Below are 27,556 nucleotides of genomic sequence, written 5' to 3' on the forward strand. Positions count from 1 at the left end.
ATCAGTTTTTGGGGGGTGAGGGGATGGAGGTAACTAACGGGGAACGTGACTATGAAACTTTGCATCTCATCAGTGGTCTTGGTCCTTCTGCCATTTGACTGAAACTTGTACTTTTGCTTTTCCCAAGGAACAGCACTCTAATCATATTGTTGCTTCATCTTACCATATTTCTAAAGCTACAAGAAGATCACAAATAGAGAAATGATAGAGTTGGTTAGATTTTAATAGGGTTTGCAGTGCATTGGCCCCAAGAAGCATGTTGCTATCTTCTCTCTTTGATGTACTGAAGAGTTGGCAAGCAGTTCTCTGCAGGAGATCCTTCCTTTTTGTCCAAAGATGAATGATAAGCTTCATGGTGGGTTCTTTCTTTCTTTCTTTCTTTCTTTCTTTCTTTCTTTCTTTCTTTCTTTCCCCCCGCAACGGAACAAAGGGATTCCATTAACAAATGCAGTATTTGATGGACTTGTAAAAGATCATTGGCTTGCTGGAAATGATAGTTAGAAAGATATCTCAACTAATTTTCACCTATATCTTGTTACCCCACACAACTTGATTAATTTGTCAAGGCAAATTCTGGATAAAGTTAGTGATGACATGTTAATGAGCAAACATGTTTTTGTTAAATGGTTGGCAGTGTACTCTTAAGTATGTTTATTCAAAAATAAGTCTAACTGCCTTCAGTGGGACGTTCTTCCGGGTAAGTGTGTTTAGGATAGCAAAGTAGATGCAGGGGGTCCCTGATTCAGATACCCTTTCAGCCTGTGCCATTTTCCCGATCCAAATCACCCTTCAGAATTGTTATTTGTCCCATGGCAGAAAGTATGACTTCCTGTATTTTTACCCCTGTGGGGCACATAGCAGCCCACAGAGGCAATTTGGACTGGGAAAATGGTGCCGATACAAATAGTGGAAAAAATACATTTGCTCCAATCCCAATCCATATTTGGCCATCTCTTCCTCCTCCTTCTAAGTGGGAGAATTAATCATAGATCTCCTGCCATCACATCGGCTTTGGCTTTTAATGCATAGATTTCTCACATTTTTATCTTGTGTTTCATAAGGGTTATTAATCCTTTTTTGCATTTGTCTGTAGCATTATGATGCATAACCATTTTGATGAATTGTTTTATTTATTTATTTTAATCCAAAGGACTCTCAAGAGCAGCTTACAAGATTTAAAAACCGGTTTCGTAAAGCATCCTACAATGAAAAACAGATGCTGACAACTAAAGCAGAACTCTCACAATGTGAAGCAGGTGGGGATGGATTTCAAAAACTGATCTTAAAAGGCCCTCACCTGGCAACAGGTGCAGCACCAGGTGAGCCTACCTGGCAACAGCATTCTACTTCCAATAAACCATAAGAGAGGAGTCCCTTTATGTGTTTAATATTTTATACAGAAGCTTTAAAAACCCTGATTATTTTTTTTAGAGATGCAATCTAAATGACACCAGTTTAACAAAGGCTGTTATAGTTGCTTTGGGGTAATTTTGGTATTTAGTTCTGTTTCTTTTCCCCTTATATAGCCCAAGCATGGCTGGAGATTCCAGAATCTTCATGAACCAGGACATGGAAATTGGTGTCACTCCAAGAGAGCCTAAGAAGTTTCCCAAGCAAGCCCGGGATGAAGTCCCAATTGCTACTGATCGAACACGCCTTTTGGCAGCAGAAATCAAGAAGCCACGCCAACGCTACATGGAAAAAAGTGGCAAGTGCAACGTGCACCATGGAAACGTCCAGGAAACCTACCGATATCTCAGTGACCTCTTTACCACTTTGGTGGACCTCAAGTGGCGCTTTAACCTTCTTGTGTTCACCATGGTCTACACTATCACTTGGTTGTTTTTTGGGTTCATTTGGTGGCTCATCGCCTACATTCGAGGAGACCTAGATCATGCAGAAGATGAAGACTGGATCCCTTGTGTTGACAATCTCAGTGGGTTTGTCTCAGCATTTCTGTTTTCCATAGAGACTGAGACCACCATCGGGTATGGCCATAGGGTGATCACTGAAAAATGTCCTGAAGGTATCATACTGCTTTTAGTTCAGGCCATACTGGGCTCTATAGTCAATGCATTCATGGTAGGGTGCATGTTTGTGAAGATCAGCCAACCAAAGAAAAGGGCAGAGACCCTCATGTTTTCCAACAATGCTGTGATTTCTATAAGAGACGAAAAGCTGTGTCTCATGTTCCGGGTTGGGGATCTCAGAAATTCCCACATCGTTGAGGCTTCCATTAGAGCCAAGCTGATTAAATCCAAACAGACTAAAGAAGGGGAATTCATCCCCTTGAACCAAACAGACATCAATGTGGGGTTTGACACAGGGGACGACAGGCTGTTTCTGGTGTCTCCGCTCATCATTTCACATGAAATCAATGAGAAGAGCCCCTTTTGGGAGATGTCCCGTGCCCAGCTGGAGAAAGAGGAATTTGAAATCGTGGTCATTTTGGAGGGGATGGTGGAAGCAACTGGTAAGGCATAATTGCAATATCAATGTTGGTGTTATTGTCACTAACACTAATGTCAAAGGTGCATCATTCAGGTATCTAAGCCAAGAACGCTCTGTAGAAACCTGATTTAATATCATCCATGGATTTGTGTTGTAGGAAGCTGCCTTATACTGCTTTATCCCATTGAAGTATTTATTTATTTAATCAATTTATATCCTGCTTATCACATCTAAAAAATATAAGCAGTTTACACCATCAAAAACTAAAATACATAATAAAACAATATAAAAGCTAACCAGTTAAAATGCCTTAAATATTTTAAAGCAAAACTAAAAACTCAGTAAATTACAATTCGTGGTAAAGGCCCTGTCTAGCCAGTTAGGAACACAAAGATTTCTGTGTTAGTTAAATCATTCCCAACAGGGGAATTCAAGGTTGGCTCAGAGAGGTTCACCCAGCTGGGAAGCAAATGGGAACACCTGAGACAACATTGATGTTGGATTTGTTTCAAATATATATATATATATATATAGAGAGAGAGAGAGAGAGAGAGAGAGAGAGAGAGAGAGAGAGAGAGAGAGAGAGAGAGAGAGAGAGAGCGCTAAGGCATATCCAGGTCACCCAGAAAGCTGAAATTTGGTACACAAGCAGCTTAAGAAACAAAAATATGAAAATGGCAATGGGACATTTTTGTACCTAAGTAGGGTGGTCATGTATTCTACTTTACAGAGGGCAGTCCTCTGTTTGAAGGGCTATCAAAGAACAACCTTCTTTCTGAAGGCACCTTCTTCTGTTTCAAAGCCTATCGAGTCTATCGCCAGTTTATTTATTTATTTATTTTTATTTATTACATTTCTATACCGCCCAATAGCTGGAGCTCTCTGGGCGGTTCACAGGTTTAGCACCTGGACAGCAGACACACAGGACAACTGATGACTGTTTACCAAATGTATGAGATATATTGTATTTCTAGCTAAATTCTAGTAATTACTTCTAAGACCCTGATACTAGCATTGCTTCTGAATGATGGAGGATATAGCACAGAGGGTTTGATGAAGTTGCACACATTTCTTCACTCAATGAAACATGACAGTTGTTCTGAGGGAAAATCCCCCCCCCCCCGCTGTAACTTCCATTAAGTCTCTCTTGGAGACTACTCAAAAATAGCCACTTCTGTGGCCTTCAAGATATGGCCTGTTGCCATGGGAGCCTATGTCTGAGTAAAAGAAAGTAGACAAAGAACATGCATTTGTTAAAACACTGTCTCTATTACAATGCATTTTAAAAACCACAAACACAGCCTTAAACCTAAGCAGAATGCCGTAGACACGTCTGGAGCTGAGTGCTCAAGTTCAATATCTGAAACTTGCCAGGGCTTATACTATTTCAAAAGGAGAGTGTTTGAGTTGAATCACTCTTTATTGATCTATTAGAAAGCATTTACAGAAAACAAGTGGCCTACAGCCAGATCCGACAAGCCAGATCCGACAAGCCAGTTTCCCCCCCCCCCTTGCAAGCAGTTCTGATTGTCAAGGTGGTGGATGAAAGGGGAGGGTGGAGTCTCACAGCAATCCTGAGAATTGCTGTCAACTACACTTTGGATCGCCTGGTTCACACATTACTTTTGTCCACTTGAGTAAAAGAGCCTTTTTGCATGGACAAAATACACATTGTATGAATTAACTGGCTGTGTCAGAGAGAGGGATGGGGGAGGGAGGGAGTCGCTGTCTCAAGAAACCATCTGTACCATGGGCAATCTCCTGGGATACCCCTCCCACAATGCCTGGGTCTGAAGAAGCACCCCTCAGAGCCAGGCATTTGGGCCAGCCAGCAATCAGAAGAGCTGCACCAGCCGCTTTCTCTAGCTGATACTGTTCTCCATAGGGCAGATGGAATCAGCAATAGGGCGGGGCATTGATAGGTCATGATGGCAAGGGGGGTAAGTGGCCATGCAGCAGCATGCATATGTATGCACTCTCCCACCTCAGACAGGAGAAGAGCTTGTGCCGGAACTAATAAGCAATAGAACAATTGATAACAAAAAAATATCCACCATTTCCTCTCCAGACATGGACCTTACGTGAAACACAGCCATCTAGTACAGCAGTAGACATTAACTGAAAACTAATCAGCATGGCTACTAGCAGAGCATTTAGAGAGAGTTGAGAGATAACTTTCATATGTATTTATACATTTAAATATATAATACTATGGAGTTGTTTTAACTTACTTCAGGATTATCAAGTTAGCTTGACTCAAACCAACATTCAAATTGTCTTCAAATGAAGTCTTACCTTTACTCAGCTTTAATTGACAAAAGTAATTCGTAGGAATACCATAAAATTGGATTAAACACACTAATTTTCTCCCCTCCAACATTCCTCACATTGGCCCTTTTCAGAGACTTTCTCTTAATAACTGAGTGCAGGGATCTGCCACCTCTCATGGTTTTTTTTAGCTTTATGCAATAATGGAAAGTACATATCTGAACATACATCATAATTGGTAGGGCCTGTATTTCTGTTCTAAGAAACTCCAAAGAGTGTGGGGAGACCCAATATTATTCTAAGTATAGAATTTTCGGTGTGTTCTGATATGGATGAATCAGAATGGCATAGCAGGTTGAAATGTAGGTAAAAACTTGTCTCACCAGTGTTTCAAAGTAGAGGCTGATCTGAAACTGTTCCAAGGAGAGAGAGAGCAGTATACCAGAGCAATAATTGGAGAGAAATCCTGCTTGTAGGCATCTCAGAGGCATCTGGTCAGCTACTATGGAAAACAGAATGCTAGAATAGATGGATCCTTGGGTCTGATCCAGTAGGGTTCTTCTCCTGTTCTTATCTCAGCAATTCCAAAACAAGTTTGCAACTTCTATAGTGGGTGTGGAGTGAAGACCTTGTAATCTTAAAGAGGTTACGGTTGTGTCCAAATTCATTTCCTTCCTTCACTGGCATTTTGGAATGATAAGGCAACCTTTTTTCCAATGGTGACATTAATTATAGCATGTATCTTTGTCATTGGCTTGTCAGCTCATTGCTACATGTTTGCATATTTGATCTATTAAGCTAAGAATAATGTTTAACCGTTCCAAGAGCATCTTCAGTGACAGTGTCTCCCATTTAAATTTTGGTTTTGACTTCCTCTTGTACATCGTTAGCCACACTTGAGCTTCTAGATGAGGAATTGTTGTGTGTACATAAGCACAGGATCTGTTCCCACTACTCCCAATAGCAGTAACCTATGATGATGAACAGGAATCTGAACTCATGGATGCATCATATACTGTACAGATGAGTATTATTTTAAACAGCTTTGTTGTCACGGTTCTGACACAGACAGAAAAGATAGTGCAGCAATTACAAATAATATTGCAGCACAACAAAATACATACACACACACACACACACACACACACACTTAAAACTGCTTGCTTTGTAAGAGTGCAAGTGTGGCTCGCCTTCATCAGTAATTCTTTCTTACGATATGAAATATTTGGCTTGGATTTTTTCGTCTATATGTGATCCATCCATGGATTCAGATTCCTGTTCACCATCATAGGCTACTGTTATCAGGAGTGGTCAGAAGAGATTCTGTGCTTACCTACACACAACACTTCCTCATGTAGAAGCCCAAGTGTGGCTAATGGTGTACAAGAGGAAGTCATTATCAATAACAAGCTCAGAATTAAAAGCATGGCAAAAGCATATTGCTGTACAAATGGGGCTCTTTTACCCAGGGGAACACATAGGCTGGTACCTAATAGCATTAAGCAGCTTCCATCTGTGTAAATTAATTTCTCTAGTCCCAATAGAGTGGACTGCATCTGCTGTTAAGAACTGAATATGGAGCTGGAGAAGGCAAAAGAAACATGTTAAAGGGAGGTGCATCTAGGTCAGCATTCTCAATCTGATGCCCTCCGTGTTTTAAACTAAAACTCCCAGCATTACTGACCGTTGGCCATCCTGGCTGAGAATTATGGGAGTTGAGGTCCAAAACATCAAGAGGGCACCAAATTGGAGTAGGACCTAGATTCTAGGTGAACATTGGCTGCTTGTCAGACCCCAAGCCCTTGGATCTTCCAGCGTGGATTCCAATGAGAATGAGGCACAGTAAATGTCTTTGGTGATAGCTTTTTCCTGGGACCTCCCAGCCAGAAGACACAGCCCTGTCATTGTATTCTGACTCTGAGGATGAATCCATGGTAGGGATATATGCATCAGCAAAACTGGAGCTCATGGAGGTTCTCCAAATTTCACCTCAAAGCTCATTCTGACTCATGTCCATATCAGATTACGAGCATTGTTGCTTTGGCATTTTCCCCCAATACACATGAAAATTTTCCCATCAATGGTGTATATTTTTAAAAATAAACTTTTTTTCATGCTCATTTTTCAATTGCATGCATGTTCTAAATGAATAAATCCAACCAGCTCCTCCAGGAGGGCAGAGATGACGAAACTATAGATCTTGTAATCCTTTATAAGGCTTCAGTTGGCTTTAGCTTTCTGCTGAAACAGCATCTCCCTAGTAGGAGACAATTCCAGTTAAGAGGCCCACACTGAGCTGTCCAAGCTTCTGGGTTTCTTTCTGCCTTACCATTGCCTGACATGCTTTAACTTGCCTACTTTGACTAAACTGTATCTGCTGAACCTAATCTTCCCTATTGTGACTTGCCTCTGTTTATTGGATGGGACTTTACTTGCCTTGATCTGATGTCATCAGATGCTACCAGCATCACATGCTTTTGACCTCACCATGACCACTATAGATAGACTGCAACTAAATTGATCATCTACACAGGATTGCAATTCATCAGCTGAACACAAACCATGATCTGGTATCATCTTGATTGGTTTTGTGGTTCATGCCTATGACATGCTCTGGATAGGAAAAAAATGAATTGTTGCCCTTCTATAAAGAAGTCATAAGGACTAACTCAGTGTTTCATCATCATCTCACTTGGAGAAAATTTTATGTGTAGTGTGCTTCTAGAATGATATAGTTTGTTCTGTTCATTACCCATGGCTCTAAAACTATGTTCAACATGGGGGGAAGGAATAGAGGAGGAGGAGGAGGAGGAGGAGGAGAGAACGACTCAAATTCTTGGGATCTCATCTTTTGTATCTCATAACAGTATCTGTACTTGTGTGATGTTCTTCAAGAATTCATACAGTCCTGTCTATTGGATGTTGGTTTTGTACAACAGGGCTAGGCAGATGGTACATTTCCAGATGTTTTGGACTTCAAGTCCCAGATGCCCCTGCTAGGATGGCCAATGATTAGGAATGCTGGGAGATGCTATCCAAAACATCTGGAAATGTTTCTGCCAAACCCTGCCATACAAGATACAGAGGCTCCTGTCATGAGTGGGGTAAGTGTTGGAGAAGGGTGGGAAAAAAGGCTTTAAAAAACCAATCTGGGCTAGATTTACACTAGTTCTTTTTATCAGTATTGAAGTGCAGCGATAACTGTTGGGGCACATTAAACATTCCATACACTGCTTTTCTAGCATTATATCCTGCTTTTTATTCTGTATTATCCAAAATTCTGCAACAGATGTCATTGTGTGTGCTACAAGGTATAAATGCACAAAAGGGATATAGAGTCACAGTGTTGGGATCGTATCAATATGACATAAGGTGTAGATCTGGCCCAGGACTAAATTATTTTAAGATCCTTTCCAGCACAATCCTTACAGTAAGCAATTATTTTTACAACTGGGAAACTGCAACGAAAGAAAAATCAATTTCATCAAGTGACATGATTAAAGTAAAACCAGAATCCATGCCTCCCCTAGTCCAATACTCTGGCACTTGGATCCCTAGTTAAACTTTTGATGTTGCAGAAATGAAAGAAAAATATGCTTTTGGGAAGCTCACTAAGCGCAATCCATATTTATTTATCTAAGTCTTAAAACATGCCTTGGTGGAGTCATTACAAAATACGTTTTTAACCAGCTGCTCAAGAGGAATATGGGGGTGGGGGGTACCCTGGGCATCACATATTATATCTTCCTCTGCTCCTGTAATGGCAGTGCCTTCAGCAGCGTTCCTCCTTCTGACTCCTCGCCGCATTGTAATTGCAACCAGCAGGTCCCAGACTGTTATCAGAGTTGGTGCTGAGACAGCAAATTAAGACTCTGGTTGTTACAATGATTTTTCATGAACTCCCATAACCAGGATTAAGAGCTACAATACTGTTTACCACCTTCCAGAGCTAATGAAGAGTATCCAAGCAGTATCAGGGTTGCTTCAAGTGGATCATAATACTCAGTTAAGTGTGTAAAGCTACTTGTTCATTCACACACACATGTGCACACATCTATCCAGTGGATAGCATTTAAAAGTTGGCAGACTTCCGTCCTGCAGGATCTGCTATGTCAGTGGTAGATAGGGACGTTGCGAGTGCCCGACTGAATCCGGGAGTCTGACGGACTCCCCCGATTCCCCCTCTCCCCAGAGTCCATCAGGTGCTTTTAGCCACCACTAAAAGTGTTGCAATTTCAGCAGCGAGGGTAGGTGCTGCCAAGCATTTGCTGGGCCAAGCTGGGCCTCAAAAGAAGCTCACACGGCCTAACTAGTGGGGGCAGAGAGTGGGCCGTGTGTCCATCCAGTTGGATGTGGGTGAGTTCGCCCACCCCTAGTAATGATGTCACAAGCTCAGCAAATTGTTACCAGCTTGACCCCTCGGACACCAGCTTGTGGTCCCCTGAGCTTGCCCACTTCGGCAAGCCCTGAGTCAGGCTAGATCAGAGTTCCCCGTTTTTCCACAAGCCATCATTTATTTTATACAAAATCACCGGCAACCCTTTTACGGAAATCGCCACTTTATGCAAAATGGTGGCCGTAAAATAGTGCGTTTTATGCAAAATTAGACCCTTTACACCTGCAGTATTGCAAAAGCTGAATCTGAATAGCAATTGTTTGGTGCTGCACCAAATATTTGCAAATCCAGAGAATATCTGGGGAATTTTGTGTCACAAATTCTTACGGCTTCTCGGTGGGATAGTTAAACACACTTGAAACCATTGAACATTTGCAGTGCAGACACGTCTGAAAATCCCTTTTTGCCTACAGTCTCACTGACATTACCTTCCATTGTGGTTTCCAGGTTCATAAAGTGTCTTTGCTCAACAGGGGCGGGGGGGAGAGAAACTATAAAAACAAAACAGATAAAAGCAATTGGCTCCCTGCTCCCTGCACGCGTTCAGCATTGTCTGAGTTATTTGACGAACGACTTGGCTGATTCAATTAAAGAACATTAGCGAGTACACTTTTTTCACCCTTAAGCCATCATTCCATATGATGAAGCAGCCTGCCTATCGTCTCTGACTTTCTGGCAGACACTGTATTCATGCCAAACCTCCCACCCAACCTGTGTCTTGTTGACAATTAGCCAGCCAGACACGTATTATTTTTAGTGGTGTTGACAAAGTTTGCAAACATGGAATTCGAAAGGCAGCCTTGAAATATGGCATTTTCACTGCTTGAAATGCATGTTTTTATTACAACTCAGGCAACATTTATCACATGATAATTAATAGCAAGTCCTATTATGAGCTGATGGTGTGCATTTACATCAGTGCAGTCAGAGTTCACCAGGTGAAGGATAGTAAGGACAGAAGCTGCTGTTACAATAAGGCTCAAAAGCTGATTAATGTGCAAACCAGCTCAGTGTTGCTGCTGTTTTGGTTTGTTATTATTATGAATCAGCCCAAAGGCATTTATTCATTGGGTGATATACAAATCTTAATAAAATACATAAACTCTGTTTTGGCCCTGTAAGATTTAGAGCTATAAACTCACAGAGTTCTGAATTGCATGGAAAGAACCTACACACATTTTCCCCCCCTTTTTAAAAAAAGACCAGGGTTTTATTCAGGTTAATCAGTCCAAATGGAAGTACCCATTTGGGTACCAATTTTCTGTGCTCAGTGGTGATGAATTGCAAGCCAGTTACAATCTGAGCCAAGTGGAGTTTGCCCACCACTATCTTTTTGCCAATACCAAGTTATAAAATTCAGTCTAGATGATTAGATGTCTCCCGTGGCCCTTTCCAAATCTACCATTCCATGATTCTATTATTGTTTTACATACATGGTGAGGAGGTGGTTAGCACGAAGACTGACAGCCAGGCAAATATATTTTTAGGAATAGATTTGTTCATTTGTTCAATGAACACTATTTGTTCATTGATCTAGGACACTGCTAGCAAACCTGTGGCCCTCCAGATGGATTACAGGTCCTATCATCCCTGATCATTGGCCATGCTGGCCAGGACTGATGGGAGTTTCAGTAAAGCAACATCTGGATGGCCACATGATCCTCACTCCAGATCTAGGGTTCCCTTTGGGATGGTTGAGCCACCCAGCAGTGGAAATCAGTGTGTGGACAAGATCCTTTTACAGACAAAATGCACAGAATTAATTGGGAACTGAGCCAAACTGCTTTCTAGTCCCTTTTTGAAGTGAGGAGAGGAACAATATTGACTTTTTCAGAGGCCAAGGTTTTAGTTAGATTAATTAGTGCAAATTGGGTACTAATTTCTACAGCCATTGGTAATCATACTTTGGAGCCTTTGATGCTAATGAAGGACACACAGTGCCTAATTAGAGAAACGACAGCTAGAATATTTATGACTTTTCCTTTTCCACTCATGCAAGCCGGCAATGGCCATTCCTCCATGCCTTCGGAGACAAATCCCTTTGATCATCCCTGTATTCTCTCCATATGAGTAAAACTCTCATTTGGAGGACTAAGTAACTTTTTTCTTCTTCAAAAGAACTCAAAAAGTTGCGCTTTGCATCTGGGTGGACTGAACTTTTAGTAGAGTTCTGAAGTTATTGAATTCCTTACATGTATGCCCTGCAGTGCAATTCCCAGACACCTAGGGAAAAAACCTACAAATGATCAGCAATCAAGGAGAAGGGGTGGAGTCAGGGGAAGGGGGAGGAACCTTCTGACAAGTCCAGGAGGACTGGATTGGGACCCGTAGAGGACCAGATTTGGTTTCTAGTCCTGAAGGTCTTGCACCTGTGCTGCAAGAGATGACTGCACTGCATTGTGAATATCCTATGGAAGTACCGAAATTATAATGAAACAGTTAAAATCCACATGGATGTTTCAAGCATCTGACTCATCACTCTTGAACTCCTATGGATTTTAACGTTAGATGTCACGTCAACGCAGAGCATTCCTGCCTCTGTGAGCATCATATCAAAAGTGTTCCTGCCGAGGAAAGCTTTACATCAGAACTGACCCTCGTGGTCTTTTGTCCACCGTTGAGCAGATTTTGAAGAAGAAAAGACAAAACTCAGAGGTCACACTGCATGCAAGTGCCAGAGCAACTGTTCCTTCCCGCCTGCACTTAATGAAGCTCATGTGTGTTCTGTTTTAACACCTCCTATTGTTGCCTTCCTTTTGGTCAAGGAATAATTAACCAGGAAAATGAGAAATGCATTCAGGAGAGTAGGCAGCCTCCAAGCCAGGCGCTTAATGGAGTCTGAAGCGAGCTGCGTTGCTTTGCAAGGGACGTCGGGGTTGCCAGGCAGTTCGTCCCTGTACGATTAGCTCCGATGCACATGGTGCTAAAATGGAATATCTGAATGGCATTATGGAGCAATTACAAGTTGCTTGAATTGTGCTGGCTCTGTGTACCCCTGGGGTTATGAGAAAGCAGTTTCCGCAGGAAGCCGGTGGAAAGAAAGCATTTGGTCGGTGAAAGCTTTCCATTGTTCCTGCCTTAATTGAATACTTACAGCAGGAGAGAATGGCAAAATTGGATGAGGAGTTCTAGACCAGGATAAGGCTATCCCTTAAGTACGAGAGATGTTCCAAGAACTGATTGCAAAGCCGGACTTTCATGGCAATGTCTGGGGCTGCTTGATGCTGGGAGATAGATAGATACGATAGATAGATACAGTCTCGTGTATATGTGTGTGTGTGTGTGTGTGTGTGTGTGTGTGTGTGTGAGAGAGAGAGAGAGAGAGAGAGAGAGAGAGAGAGAGAGAGAGAGAGAGAGAGAGAATGAGAATGAGAATGAGAATGAGAATGAGAATGAATCTTTGGAGATGTAGCCACACTGAAGGCACATGTCACAGGATGTGAAGGTCTAGATTTGTAAGGTACACTTTAAAGCCATCACCTGGAGCATAACGTTGATGTGTCCCCAAGCTACTCTTGATCATTATCATTATTATTTTACTACATGGATCAAAGAGAAAGAGAGAGACAATGTTATGGTGCCTCTTTTCATGTTCTGCCATTCAGAAAGGGTGCTTATCACTTTGTGGTAAGGACAACCTTAAGAATGTAAGAAGTGCCATGCCGGATCAGGACCAAGGTCCATCTAATCCAGCACTCTGTTCACACATTGGCCTTGGCTAGCTGCTAATGGTGATTGGAGAATGTTATGGTCATTACATTAACAACTAGCAGGGCCGGCCCTACCATTAGGCAGAGTGAGGTGGCTGCTTTGGCATGTCATGAAAGGGCTGCAAATGGTTAGTTATTTAATTGGTTTTTTATTAAATCTAAAGACTACTTCACCGTATCTGCGCAGGCTAATTTAGGAACATGGGGCACCCACACACACCTCAGTTCCCCAGCAAAGGAGAATGTCCAGGGGTTAGGGTGGCCATGTGTCCTGCTTTACAGAGGACAATTCTCTATTTGAAGGTACCCTCTGTTTCAGAGGAAGTCTAGTCCAAGTCCAGTTTAAATATAATGAAGGGAGGGGGCTGGACCTCACCCATCAACAGTTAGCACCTGGACAGCAGACTGAGCACACAGTCTGCTCAGCACTCAGCTCACATGCTCACTAGTGTGAAATGTATTGTATTTCTATTTCAAATCTAGTAAATATTTCTATTTTTTTCTGTATACATATAAATTATCATATTCAAATCTGAGACCTCTTTTTTGCTTATGCAGTTCCTCTTTGTTGACTATCATCTGTGGCCATCCTCGCTGGGTGGGTGGGTGCTTCCACCGACCCATGCATCCCACCATCTCATTTTGTCTAATGGTATGGGCAGCCCTAATTAGTTCAGATCATGCCAACCCTGTAAAGGCAATGGTGGATGTTTTAATTACAGGCACACTGGAATCAGGATTCTATCTTGACCTATTTATGACAGAACCTTAATTTCTAGCCAAGCCTACTATTCCTGAGTTCAGAACATCCCGTTCAAAACATTCTGGATTTCGTTTCCTCCTCCACTGCATTCTTTTTCAATGCAGCCTCTGCACTTCCTAGTTCTTGCTTTTGCTGAAAGCCAGGATGCCATGACTAACACAGTTCTTGTTGATAATGTCTGCCCTGATGCCAGCTGTAACGGAAGTCTTCCCTGACAGGCTGCTGGAGAGATTTCTAGCCCTGCTTCAAACAGAGCAAAACATCCCTGCTTCATTTCCACACCACCACCACATCTCTCTTTCCATCCATCTTCTCGAAAAGTGGCTTTATTTTCATTAATGCCGAATAATAGCATTGAGGAAGGGATGTGGTGAGACTTTCAACCAGGCCTGCGCATATGCCAAAGGCCAGTAGCTATCAAGTAATGGTTTGGAGTTGTCAATGAGCCATCACAGATGAATCACCACTGACAAAACATCTGTACCAACTCAATAGCAACTCACAGGAACATAGGAAGCTAGCTTCCATAAACCATTGGTGCACGTAGCTCAGCATTGTCTACACTAATTGTCCCTGTCCTCATCAGCAACTCCCTATAGCATCAGTGGACATTGAGCAGGACATCTGTAAAGGGGCTGGCTATGCACATACAACTGTACATACAGAAGTGCTCCAAACAATTGGGAGCCCAGATCATGCAGAGTAGGGATGTGCTCCGCTTCTAATCAGACCGGCAAATTAGAAGCAGAGCGGGGGGGCTTTGCCTGCCCTTAAGGCAGAGGCGAAGAGGATTGGGGTGCCGGTGGAGCGTGGTGAAGAGGATCGAGGTGAAGGCGGATCCTTCGCCTCGATCCGGAGCTCCGCCAGAAAGGTAAGTGGGGTTTACCGGGCCCTGCCGCTGTCGCTGTCACCCATGCGGCGACAGCAGCAGGGCCCGGTAACCCCCCCTCCTCTCCCTTACCTGCGTCCATCCGCAGTCCGTTGGCTTCTTCAATTGAGCCCGCGGTTCAACCAGGAAGTCTAGGCCGCACTTGCGGCCCAGACTTCCTGGTTGAACCGCAGGCTCAATTGAAGAAGCCGACAGACTGCGGACGGAGGCAGGTAAGGCCCCCCTCCCCCTTGGTCCCTTACCGGGCTCTGCCGCTGTCGCCGCATGGGCGGCGACAGAGGCAGGGCCCGGTAACCCCCCACCCGCCCTCCTCTCCCGGCCTTACCTGGCGCCACTCCCCTCCACTGCGGAGCTCCGATTCTGAGCCGGAGCTCCATGGCGAAGAGGAGCGGAGTATGGGCGGAGCAGCGCGGAGCGGGCCGATCCGAAATTTTCAGATCAGCCCGCGGGGCAAAGCGGGGGGTCTGTGCACACCCCTAATGCAGGGGTCCACATTACATGGAGCATCTGTGGTAGTGATGAAGCTCTGGTCCACAGGCCATCTCAAGTCCATCTGGAGTCCCAATCCCATCCTCTGGGGTTCCCCAAAAGTCCACACACAACCTTTCCAACATCACCAGGTGGTTCCAGCTTTTTGACCCCTTGGTCCCCAACTGCAAATCATTTGGTGGTTTCACAGGTTTTGCACAATTTCTTGCCCATTCTAAAAGGTCAAAACGCCTCTCCTAAGGCTTACTTACTGGCTTGAAGCTAAAATATGCTACTATTTTTTGGTAGTTTGGCTCCATCCGCTTTTGCTTTTGGGCCCTGCATTGAAACGCAGCCACCAAGAGCTGCTCGGGAACTGAATTCAGCCCTCGCCCTATGCACACACAACTGTAAGCATGTTGGTGTCCCTTTGCAGACCTTTAGTTGAATGCATGAAGGATGCGGGTGGGGCACACACTGTTGAGGGTTGGAGCCAGCAATGTGCTCCTGCTCCACCTTCTCTCTGCATGCATGGTACTCTTGGAGAATGACCAGAGTTTTCTCCCATAGAATGGCTGCTAAGGCCTTGGTCTACGCAAGCGAGAAAACAGCCAGTGTACTCAATGGTCTTGCAAAACACCTGGAGAGTTTCAGCTAGGTGGCCTAGAACTGAAATAAGTAGATAAATAAATGGTCACAAGAGAGAGAGAGAGAGAGAGAGAGAGAGAGAGAGAGAGAGAGAGAGAGAGAGAGCTATGTATGTGGTAGCAAAGCTGCACAAGGAACTGGAAGAGTCTTGTACTTTGTCCATATGACTAAATGCTATTAAAACTATTCTTAACTATTATTTTTTCATTCACCAAAAAGCATGGTCAGTTCATTAGATACTTGCACTTTTCATAGAATCATAGAATAGCAGAGTTGGAAGGGGCCTACAAGGCCATCGAGTCCAACCCCCTGCTCAAAGCAGGAATCCACCCTAAAGCATCCCCGACAGATGCTTGTCCAGCTGCCTCTTGAAGGCCTCTAGTGTGGGAGAGCCCACAACTTCCCCAGGTAACTGATTCCATTGTCACACTGCTCTAACAGTCAGGAAGTTTTTCCTGATGTCCAGCTGGAATCTGGCTTCCTTTAACTTAAGTCCATTATTCCGTGTCCTGCACTCTGGGAGGATCGAGAAGAGATCCTGGCCCTCCTCTGTGTGACAACCTTTTAAGTATTTGAAGAGTGCTATCATGTCTCCCCTCAATCTTCTCTTCTCCAGGCTAAACATGCCCAGTTCTTTCAGTCTCTCTTCATAGCGCTTTGTTTCCAGACCCCTGATCAACGTTAGAATACCCTCTCTCCCTTTTTAATTTTTTTTTAATATATACAGGCTTGTTAAGCTAAGACTTTTTCCATGTCCTGGAGCAATCAGGTATGGAAGCAACACTAAAGTGCTTTTAAGGGTTTTTTTTTTCTTTTTCTTTTTTCTTTTTAAAAGGAAGCAGAGTCTGGGCATCCAAGAAGACTGTCCATTTAACATCTCTTTGTCTCTTTGCCAACTACATTTAACATTTGCCTGTTCTTACCCTCTGTCTAGGAATGACTTGCCAGGCTCGGAGCTCCTACATGGACAAAGAAGTGCTTTGGGGGCACCGTTTCACGCCCGTGCTCACCCTGGAGAAGGACTTTTATGAAGTTGACTACAACAGCTTTCACTGCACCTATGAAACCAACACACCTGCATGCTGTGCCAAAGAACTGGCCGAATCTTTCCGGGAGGGGCGGCTCCTCAGCCACCCATCCAGTGCCAACCTCTTGAGTGGGGGAGAACTGGAGAAGGCAAAAGAGGAAGAGGGAAAAGAGGTTCAGGAAGAGAGAAAACTCAAGGAGAAGGAGGAGGACAAAGATGAATGCCAGGAGCCAGCAGAGCTGAACGGAGCCAACGGGACAGCAGGAGAGGTGAAGGGCATCCTGTCCTCATAACAGAAAGACTTGCTGAACTATAGATAATTTAGGTGCTCCTACCACAGAGGAGGCACAACGGGAGACTGGAAAATGTAAGACTGGAGGCCAGCTCAGATGGGCCCCTCTGTCTATTTGGGCTTCTTCCCTCCATTCTGCAAAATGGGGAATACTACAGGGACTTACTCACCGATTTGAGATCCATGGACACACGCAAAGTACTAGATAGGATGTATTATGATGACGCTGATAATATTGACATTTCACTGTTGTTTTCTTTGATCACCTCTCTTCAAGCAGAGGGAGGGTATATGTGTTTTTAAAACTCGTTTGGTGAAAGGAATGTAGCTTAAAAAAATGTTTTTCCTTCCTTAACTATTGAATAAAATGAGAGAAGGGGAGCAGTGGGTGGGAGGTCTTCTGTATCCAGTCAAGAGTTTGTCATAATGTCCTGTATGATGGTATATAGCTTGGTATTTTGGATACTATCCATGATGCTTTCAATCAAAATAGGCTGAAATCTCCTTGAACAGAAAAATAGATCTCACCATCTGAGATTAAACAGTTGCTTCAGATCCTCCCTGGGGTTATGGCAGCTTGCCCCAATATGGTGCCCTCCAGCTGTGGGGATGATAGAAGTTGTAGTCTAATATTGTTGGAAGCCATCAGGTTGGGGAAGGCTTTTTAATGGCTTCTGTAAAAGGGTCATGCTGGCTAGAGGTGATGGGAATTGTAGTACAACAAAGTTGGAGGGCACCAGATTGGCTTATGGCTTCTTTAAAGGGGATCATCAGTGAGTAAATTCTTGTCCTGAGTTAGACAAGGGTTAGATAGATAGTGTTGGTCTTCTCTATTTATATTTATTTATTTATGTGTTACATTTATATACCGCCCCATAGCCGAAGCTCTCTGGGCGGTTTACAAAAGTTAAAAACAGTAAACATTAAAAGTATACAAAATTTAAAACAAAAGAACAGTATAAAAACAACAGTATCCATTTAAAAACAACACTTCTGGAGGTCCTTAAAAAACAAACTTAGTGTTGTTAAATGGTGTTAAATGCCTGGGAGAAGAGGGAAGTCTTGACCTGGTGCCAAAAAGAGAACAGCGTTGGCGCCAGGCAAGCCTCATCGGGGTGATCATTCCACAATCGGGGGGCCACCACCAAAAAGGCCCTCTCCCTTGTTGCCATCCTCCCAGCTTCCCTTGGAGTAAGCACTCAGAGGAGGACCTTAGATGTTGAGCGCCGTGTATGGGTAGGTTCATGCCAGAAGAGGTGTTCCATCAGGTATTACGGTCCCAAGCCATGTAGGGCTTTATAGGTTATAAAGTGGCCATTTTTGCATATTATGTGGCAGCAGCAGATGTATATCTTAATGTGTACCTTCAACAGAGAGCTGCAGCCAAAAATATCTAGAATATCATCATCAGTAAGAACATAACAAGAGCCATGCTGGATAAGATCAAGGGTCCATCTAGTCCAGCATTCTGTTTACACAGTGGCCAACCAGCTGCCCATAGGAAAACCCTCAAGCAGAACACAAGTGCAACAGCACCTTCCCACTCATGTTCCCCAGAAACTGGTGTGAATGGGCAGTAAGCCTTTATACAGCAGTTGCTGGGGAACATGGGTGGGAGGGTGCTGTTGCATTGTGTCCTGCTTGTGGATCCCTGGTCAACAGCGGGTTAGCCACTGTGTGAATAGAGTGCTGGACTAGATGGACCCTTGATCTGAACCAGCTTAGCTCTTCCTATGTTCTTATGGGCTTACTGCCTCTGATTCTGGACGTAGCATAGAGCCATCAGGACTAATAGCCATTGACCTAAGGTTGAATTTTGATATGAAAGTTGCTAGGTGCCGTTTCCACACACATTCTAATTCATATCATTCCCTCTATTTCTGATGTTAAGGCTTTGCAAGCTGTTGCTCATGTAGCCAAAATGGCACCGCCCATGCCCAAGAGCTGAAGCATAATCAGGCATGGGGAATCCCAAAGTTTGCAAAAGTACACAAAAATCTTTAGGGGGGGAGGGGAATGGGGAAGGGCAAAACAAAAACAAAAAAACTCCCAAAGAGGATACCATGCCCAGTGGTCCTAAAATGCTGACCGCTGGGGTAGGGGAGACCAGGGAGAGACCGGGGGCGGGTGCAAAAGAGAGACTGGAATCCTAAAATGGAGCAGTCCACAGTCTACACATTATGTTGAAGCTTCCACTTGTAGCACTATAAAAAGATTGCAATGGGCTTTATAGAATTTCTGTCACATTCAACAATAGGCTTGTGAAGAATATGGGTGTTGTTACCATTTGGCAGATGGGAAACTGAGGCAGGGAGAGAAGTTGCCTAAGGCATCATCATCATCATCATTGGAATTTGATTACAGCTCTCCGCTGACCAGTTCCAACATACTTTCAACGATATGCCACTAAGCTCTCCCATTCTAGATCTGTGACATTTCCAAAAAAAACCCACAAGTCCCAGCATTCACATTATTTTTTGCAGAACACAAAGGCATCTGGTTGCCTAGTACCATATCATGTGGGCATCAAGTGGGTCACATCAATAGTCCCATCAAGACTACTTTTAACATGATCTGGGTATTCAATCTGGGCTGGCGCCAAAGGTAGGCATGGTGACAAGAGCCCCCTGGACTTGCTGCTGCTGGATGTGGTGGTTAGAAGGAGGAGCAGCGGATGCCACTGCCTACTTGCTCACTGGCGCCCTCTGCCTGTCAAGCAAGGAAGTGGTAACAATGATGAGAAAGGGGACAAGAAACAAGAGCAGCTGGTGACAATAGCAGTGAGGGGGCTACTGATATCTTGCCTAAGTCCCCCCCTCCCAAAAACATGGAGTTAGCCCTGTATACAACAATCACTTTTTAAAAATGCTACTAGATTTTAGCCATTTTCACTTGGCTAAGAATTTTCTCCCACCAAACCAAGGAGCTCAACTGTGACTTGCCATAAACAGTTACCATAAATATTTTCTCTCCGTGTTTTTGTTCGGAACACTGCTGCCAAGGTTGTTCTCACTTGTCAGTGAGGAAAAAGATCAAATTTGCCCAAATTTGGCTCATCTGTTCACACATTTATTTCCTGTTTCCCCCCTTCTGCTTTCCCCTTGTCATATTGTCACTGGTCTCCTCCACTCTGACTTTTGCTGTTTTGATTTTCAACAAATGATAATGGGATGTTGCAATACAAAATCGGGGTGGGTTTATAAAAAAGTGGGCAATGGGAGGGATTCAGAATCAAATAAATACATTCCTGGTCATAAAACTCTATGCAGAATCTATTCTTCTACAATTTGTTGCTTTTCATTCACAAAAAGCTATTTCTCTGTGAAGGAAAACTGTGACACTGGAATTAGCCCAGAAAAAGAAAGGTTAATTATCCCCAAACTGAAATCTGCTGGAAATTACTGGTAAAATTCAGGGTGATTTAAAATTTCTGTGGTGCTTTAATGGGGAAGTGCTACTGAAATCCAGTTCACATTCCTATTCTGAACAAACAAAACGGTTGGCTACTTTCTCATCAGTTCCTGCTGACTAGAGTCAAACATTTCACTCTGATACTCTCCTCCTACCCCTCCTGCAGTATTCAATGGCTAAGTGTGCTTTACTGTGTTAGGCTGCACACAGAGCATTGCCCTCACATACTAAGCATCTGATCAAGGTGGTACTTGCCTTTTCATTAGCCATCTTGAAAACCTGGATTGGATCCATCTTTAGATCATGACTAACTTAAATCCTAGCAATTTCAGTGGGTCTACTCGTTGAATAATTACCTTTCGTTAGATCCAGACCTCAGTACCAGGCCTGGATCTAACCAAACGTAATTAGTCTAGAAAACACACAGTATTATTAACCCCAAGTCCGCAGGATAATGGCTTGCTTTAGGCCACCAATTAAGTTTATACATGAGGCAACATTTGAATCTGGGACTTCACTAACTTGCATTCTTGGCCATTACACCAAACAACACTAACGTGTGGTGTGGTTTTTAGAGTGTTAGACCACAATCCAAGGCTTGGGTTCATATTTCCACTCAGCCATGAAGCTCCTTGAGTAATCTTGGGCCAGTCACTATCTTTCATCCTAACCTTCCTCAAAGGACTGTTGTGATGATAAAGTTCCGTTCTCAGCAGTATGCCTTCTCCTTCGCTGTCCTGTTTTTACAATGCATTTGTGCAAGAATTATCTTGTGGAAATAACTGGAAAGCATGAACCCACAGTAGAGGGAAAATATGTGGTATTTGAACACGCCCATTGTAGTCTTGGGTGTCAGAGTTACATTTTATATGGCAGAGTTACATTTTTTAATACAGTGGCCAGTCCTCTATTGTAGAAGCAGCAGCAGCAGCAGAAGAAGAAGACGAAGAAGAAGAAGAAGAAGAAGAAGAAGAAGAAGAAGAAGAAGAAGAAGAAGAAGAAGAAGAAGAAGAAGAAGAAGAAGAAGTTGTTGTTAAGGAAATATGGCAACAGGACAAGGTCACAATTATTCTGTTAGTCGCATCAATTACCAGCATCACAAACCTTCAGAAACTGGGCCTACAAAAATACATCCACACCAACATCCAGAAAGCAGCCATACTTAAAACATGCTCAATTGTCAGGAAATTCCTGAATTTGTAAAAGACTAGATGGACCCAGTCATGTCCATCTAGAAAAACCACCACGAGAGAGAAAAAGAGACAATAATAATAATAATAATAATAATAATAATAATAATAATAATAATAATAATAATTTCCTCTTATTCTCTAAGATTTTCAGGGCATGATGGGTGCATTTCTGGAGAACTTGAGCTTGCACAGAAATCTCCTAATTGGCAAAGCACCAGCGTATTACTTCCAGTTTAGAGAAATCTGAACTTCTCTGGGGAAAGCAAGCAAGCTGAGGACTATTGGAGCCCTATACTGTGGTGAGGAAAGGCAGTGTTTGAAAGCATCAAGCACTGAAAAGGGGATGTGGAATGTTGTTCACAGCATTCTCCTGAGTCTTAAGAGGCTTGACGAAGACAACAGAGGAGTTTGCCTTTTATGACAAGAGGAACAAAAAACTGAACTGAGCTCCGCAGAGTGAGGGGGGTGAGAGCTAAATCCGGATAGAAGATGTGGAAAGCTGCCTATAATTTCAAAATAATTTTCTTGGGAAATTGTTGTTCAGAAGTTCTGGCTGCATCACTCTGTTGCTCTCTGTCCAGGGGAAAAAAAAATAAAGGCTTGTGAAACAATAGCCAGTCTGTGCCAAGACAGAGGGGATTTTAGTTAGTGGAAAGGCTCAATTAAGCTCCACAAGACGAAATGACTGAACCAGTGCAATAAAGTACCTAAGCGAAGGGGATAAGTAGGGCTTGCTGTGTGATTACAGGGAAGGCAGCTTCAGAGATTGTACCAAGCATAACATGGAGCAATTGTCAATGGGTACACCATATGCGTCAACACTCCAGTTGCACCTTCCCCAACCTGGTGTTTTCCAGTTGTACAGGCATAGGAAGCTGCCTTACACTGAGTCAGACCATTGATCCATCTAGCTCACTACTGATGACACTGACTGGCAGCAGCTCCCCCAAGGTTTCAAGCAGGTCTAGTCTTATTTGGAGATGTTGTATTATTTGGAGATGTTGTATTTTCTAGTCTTATTTGGGATCGAACCTGGGACCTTCTGCATGCAGAGCAGGTGCTGTACCACTGAGCTATGGTAGTTTTTGATTACAATTCCCATAATCCCCAGCCAGCATCAGATGGGGATGATGAGAATTTTACTCTAATACATCTGGAGGACACCAGGTAGGGGAAGGTTACCCTAGTTCTGATTACTATAACAATATTAGAAGATCCATCTAAACCAGCCTCCTGTTTCTAGCGCTGAAGACTAGATACTTCCAGAAAATCCACGAGGAGGACATAAAGGCAATAGCCCCCTCCTACTGTGGTTCTTTGGAAGCTAGTGGAAGACATATTTATATTTAATGATAGACACTCACCATGAATGTCCCTAATCCATGATCAAAGTCATCAAAGCGAGTGGCCATCACAATATCCTGCATTGGTGAACCCCATCAGTTAATTATGCAATGTGTGAAGACGTTTTCACTCTAGACCCAAGTCTACTGCCAATCAGTTTCACAGGTTGAATAATTCTCCCAGTCAACTTTTTCTAAACCTTGCATAACTTTATAAGCCTCTATCACATGCCCCTTAGTCATCATATTGCCAATATTGTTGATCAAGACAATGGATCGTGTTTTCCTATTCTCTGTAAGGGTCACTGTCCCCACCACTCCAATGCAGGGGAGAACACCCTTTATAAGACTAGAGACCTAATGAATTGTGAAAGGAAATCAAAAAGAGGACAATTGCTTACACGGAACTCTTTCTTGTTCTGCTTGGCTTGGTTCACTGCAGCTTTTTCTGCAAGCTAAGTGCCGTTAAAATGCCGTGCCAATTCCCCACACAGAAAGCCTTTTTCACCATTCTATTTTTGTTTTATGTCATGTTTAAGCATGTCAGGGATGATATGAGATGTACAGCCACTGTTTAACATTTGATCCCAATGCAGCTGCTCAGGCCCAATGGGGGTAATGGGGATGATTGGCTATCCATGTACATTGATGGTGCTATATAAATAAATAATAATAATAATCCAGAGTTTCCCCCCAAACCTTCTTGATCTTCTCCATAAATCCACAATGGTCTTGATCTCCAGCTCTCCCTTTCTACACTCCAGAAACACATGAGGCATCATGGTTACAAAGTAGTTCAGTCACTTACACATGCTTATGCATGCTTATTGGGGAATAAGTCCCATTGAATGCAGTGGAGTTTATTTTGAAGTAGACATGCATAGGATCATACTGTAATGGACTCAGGTCAATTTCATCCATGGCAGCCAAATACATCAGCATTAACAAAGCTAATTGCATCTATTATACATAACTACAGAATGAACCAATCCAATCTGATGTAAAGGAACATGGGGTGTTTATCCTTTCTCATCTCTGGAACATAGACAAGCGGCAAAGACAGGATACTATATGATTTAATGTCTTATTTTTATCTCACTTTTCTGTCTGAAGACATAACTGATAAAAATAAATTTAAAAATCCCAATTAAGCAATTAAAACATAACCACACAATCTCACCACACAAACAAAACAGCATCAGATGAAATCAGATCCAAAACAGCAGGCTGAAATTAGATTGGATTACTGTAATGCACTCTACATTGGGCTGCCTTTGAAGAGTGTTCGGAAACTCCAGCTGGTTCAAAGAGCTGCAGCCAGATTGTTGACCGGGGCTGGTTACAGGGAGCATACAACTCCCCTGTTAAAGCAGCTCCACTGGCTTCCAGTCTGTTTCCGGGCACAATTCAAAGTGCTGGTTATGCCCTATAAAGCTCTATATGGTTCGGGTCCAGGTTATTTGAAAGAACGTATTCTCCCTTATGAGCCTGCCCATGCTTTGAGATCTTCTGGAGAAGCCCTTCTTTCAGTCCCACCTTCTTCACAGGCACGCTTGGTGGGAACATGGGAGAGGGCCTTCTCGGTGGCTGCTCTGGTGCTCTGGAACTCTCTTCCCGGGGAAGCTAGGCTGGCTCCCTCCTTGATGGGCTTTTGGAAGCAGGCTAAAACTTTTTTGTTCAAGCAGGCCTTTGGAGAATAATCCAGCCCTCCATCTATGTTAATGTCTTATAATTTTGTTGTGTATTTTTTAATTGTTTATGGTTTTGTTTCCCTTCCCCCCCCCATGTATATTTTAAACTTTGTAAGGCCGCCTTGAGGCCCAGCATTGGACAAAAGGTGGGATACAAATAAATATAATAATAATAATAATAATAATAATAATAATAATAATAATAATAAATGCAGGCACAGCATAATGGCCAAAGATATACAAACCAAAGGCATGCTGAAACAAAGCTTTCAGAAGCAGCCCAACTGCATATGTGCTGAATCACAACAAAGGCCTTTCATAAGAAGAACATAAGAAGAACCATGATGAAACAGACCAAGTGTCCAGCAAGTCCAGCCCTTCTGTTCTTACAGTGGCCAACCAGCTGCTAACCAGGGATCCCCCAAGCAGGACATGGTGCAATAGAACCCTCCCACCCATGTTCCCTGCAACTGGTGCATATAGGGTTACCGCCTCTCTCTAACCCAACAACCTCTTTCCCACAGGGGCTAACTAATTGCCTATGGCAATAAACCTCTTCTGCTGTTGTTCCCCAGCACCTGCCTCTGTTCTTGGTGGTAGCATGTATGGTCAATGTGACCAGTAGCTATTGATAAGCCTTATCCTCTAGGAAATTGTCTGTTTCCATTTTAAATCCCTCTACGTTGGCAGCCATCACCGCATGAAGTGTTAGCAAATTCCACAATTTAACTGTGTGTACTGTGAAGAAGTAACCTTGGTGCCACCACTTAGAATGCCCTGCCATGGGTACCTGTCAATCTGATCGCATCTAAGAACAGGGCCACAAGCAGACTCTCAATTTCCTTAGGTATTTTGCAGTTAAGGGTTTTGAAGGGGGAGACTGTTGATGAGGGATATTGACATGCATTGGCTGCCTATGAACCATAACAGCGAACCAAAAATATCATACGTTTCCTAAGGAATATAAAAAGCTTTTGTGTCAGGCAGTTCTACAACTCTTAGCATGTTTTCTGTCTAAACATGCATAGCATTGCACCCTTATTTTCTTTAGTTGTGAGGCTTGTTCTGCAGGCTCCACATCCCAGCAAGTGATCCAGAAATCCAAGGAATTTCTAAAGTATGTTCAGGTTAAAGAAGATCTAACCTTCTGTTTGTATCTAGTTCCAGAAACAAATTTTGCCTCTCGTTCCCCCTCCCCCAGCTCATATTTCCCATCGTCTCTTATTGCCCATCTATTATTGAGTATTTTCATTAGCAGTAGAAACACTGAACCACACCACTGAGATTACAGTGAATGTTATTTGTGCTGAAATAATTAATATCTTATGATAAGCTTGCTAGTCTACAGTATCTGCAACCAACCTTATACGGCAGGAAGGCACGTTGCCAAAGAGACAAAACAGCAGTTTGGCGGATGGTTGTGAGGTTAACTTAATTAAGGCGCAGAGAAATTTGACAAGCTTTCAATCTATTTATAACAGTGTCTACTTTCCGACACCAAGGCCACATGAAGGACGCTAAATGGGCGAGAGTTGGGTTCTCTTTGGCATGTTGCACCGATATAAATCAAGAGCAAGCTTATTGAAATCAAAGCAGAGGCATGAGAATAAGAGATTATATGGTAAAACTCTTCTGAGGCTGTACTGCTTCACTCTGCAGGTGAACAACATACAGCATTGTTGGGCAGTTGTAGGGCACCTGTTTAGCCTCCCACAAAACACTTTTTTTCCCCTGGTGTGGTGCATCAAACAGTGCCAAGTGGTTAGTTATAGCCATCCTTTTAATTTCCCACAACCCCCATGGACCCAGCCAGGGCTGGGCAAAGCTGGCAATAGGCCCAGGCCAGATGGGAAATGTAGGCCCCATTTCAAACTAACATCCCCCTTGGTAAACAATACAATGACAGCTTCACTTGGCTCCAACACAGCCAGTCTCGTTTATATTTCTTGTTTATATTTCTCTCCCACTCATGTGCTTTTGTCTTATCTCTGGTGGAGATAGTGGGTGAAGGCACCTTGGCTTTTGGGCTGTCTCAAAATGGAGTCGGTACGTGGGGCTGCCTTTGAAAACGGTCCGGAAGCTTCAGCTGGTACAAAACAGGGCAGCCTGTTTACTAACAGGGACTGGCCGGCGAGATCACATTACGCCAGTCCTTTTCCAGCTTCATTGGCTGCCAGTCCAGGTCCGGGCCCGATTCAAAGTGCTGGTATTGACATTTAAAGCCCTAAACGGTTTGGGGCCAGGTTATTTGAAGGAACGCCTCCTCCCATATGTACCTGCCCGGACCTTAAGATCATCTACAGGGGCCCTTCTCCGTGAGCTCCTGCCAAAGGAAGTGAGGCAGGTGGCTACTAGAAGGAGGGCTTTCTCTGCTGTGGCACCCCGGTTGTGGAACGAGCTCCCCAGAGAGGTCCGCCTGGCGCCTACACTGTACTCCTTTCGTCGCCAGCTGAAGACCTTTTTATTCACTCAGTATTTTAACACTTAATTTTAACTCAAATTTAAATTATACTGTTTTAACTCTGTATTTTAACCTTATATCAATTGTGCTGCGTGGTTTTATCCTGGTTGTGCTTTTTATATTGTATTTTGTATTTGTATTTTTAACTTGTTGGTTGTTTTATGATGGTTTTAATTTTTGTGAACCGCCCAGAGAGCTTCGGCTATTGGGCGGTATAGAAATGTAATAAATAAATAAATAAATAAATAAATAAATAAATAAATAAATAAGTACTGCTCACTCACAGGAGAGCTACTTTGTAACAACTCTTTACCAAAGGGTCCCCCTTTGCCTCTACCAGGGGGACTCTGAATAGGTCCCCTCAAAATTGTAGGCCCATGCCAACTAGCCCCACTGCCCCCCCTCTGCCCGGCCCTGGACACAGCATCACTCCATGGCATTGTGGGAATTTTGAAAAGAGGCTAGACCCCAGTGGCTCATGAAACACCACAGCTTCCCTGGACCCACGTTAGCAAGGGCTCACCAGAGGACATGACGTCCAGGGC

General features: G+C 43.3%; 1 protein-coding gene across 1 annotated transcript; it reads left to right on the top strand.

Moving 5' to 3' along the window:
* Window positions 1–1,526: 1,526 nt before the first annotated feature.
* Window positions 1,527–16,965, top strand: KCNJ5 (potassium inwardly rectifying channel subfamily J member 5). The gene is made up of 2 exons (XM_063138846.1): window positions 1,527–2,473; window positions 16,528–16,965. The coding sequence occupies exons 1-2, from the start codon at window positions 1,534–1,536 to the stop codon at window positions 16,911–16,913; spliced, it is 1,326 nt and encodes a 441-aa protein (XP_062994916.1). The 5' UTR covers window positions 1,527–1,533; the 3' UTR covers window positions 16,914–16,965.
* Window positions 16,966–27,556: the final 10,591 nt, after the last annotated feature.

The sequence above is a fragment of the Elgaria multicarinata genome, chromosome 12, assembly GCF_023053635.1.
Source record: "Elgaria multicarinata webbii isolate HBS135686 ecotype San Diego chromosome 12, rElgMul1.1.pri, whole genome shotgun sequence".
Classification (NCBI taxonomy): Eukaryota; Metazoa; Chordata; class Lepidosauria; order Squamata; family Anguidae; genus Elgaria; species Elgaria multicarinata.

Bases quoted from the DNA above. Each gene is read 5' to 3' on its own strand.
- KCNJ5 (XM_063138846.1), top strand. From the start codon at position 1,534: ATGGCTGGAGATTCCAGAATCTTCATGAACCAGGACATGGAAATTGGT. The intron at 2,474-16,527 runs GTAAGGCATAAT...CCCTCTGTCTAG, and splicing joins GGGGATGGTGGAAGCAACTG to GAATGACTTGCCAGGCTCGG.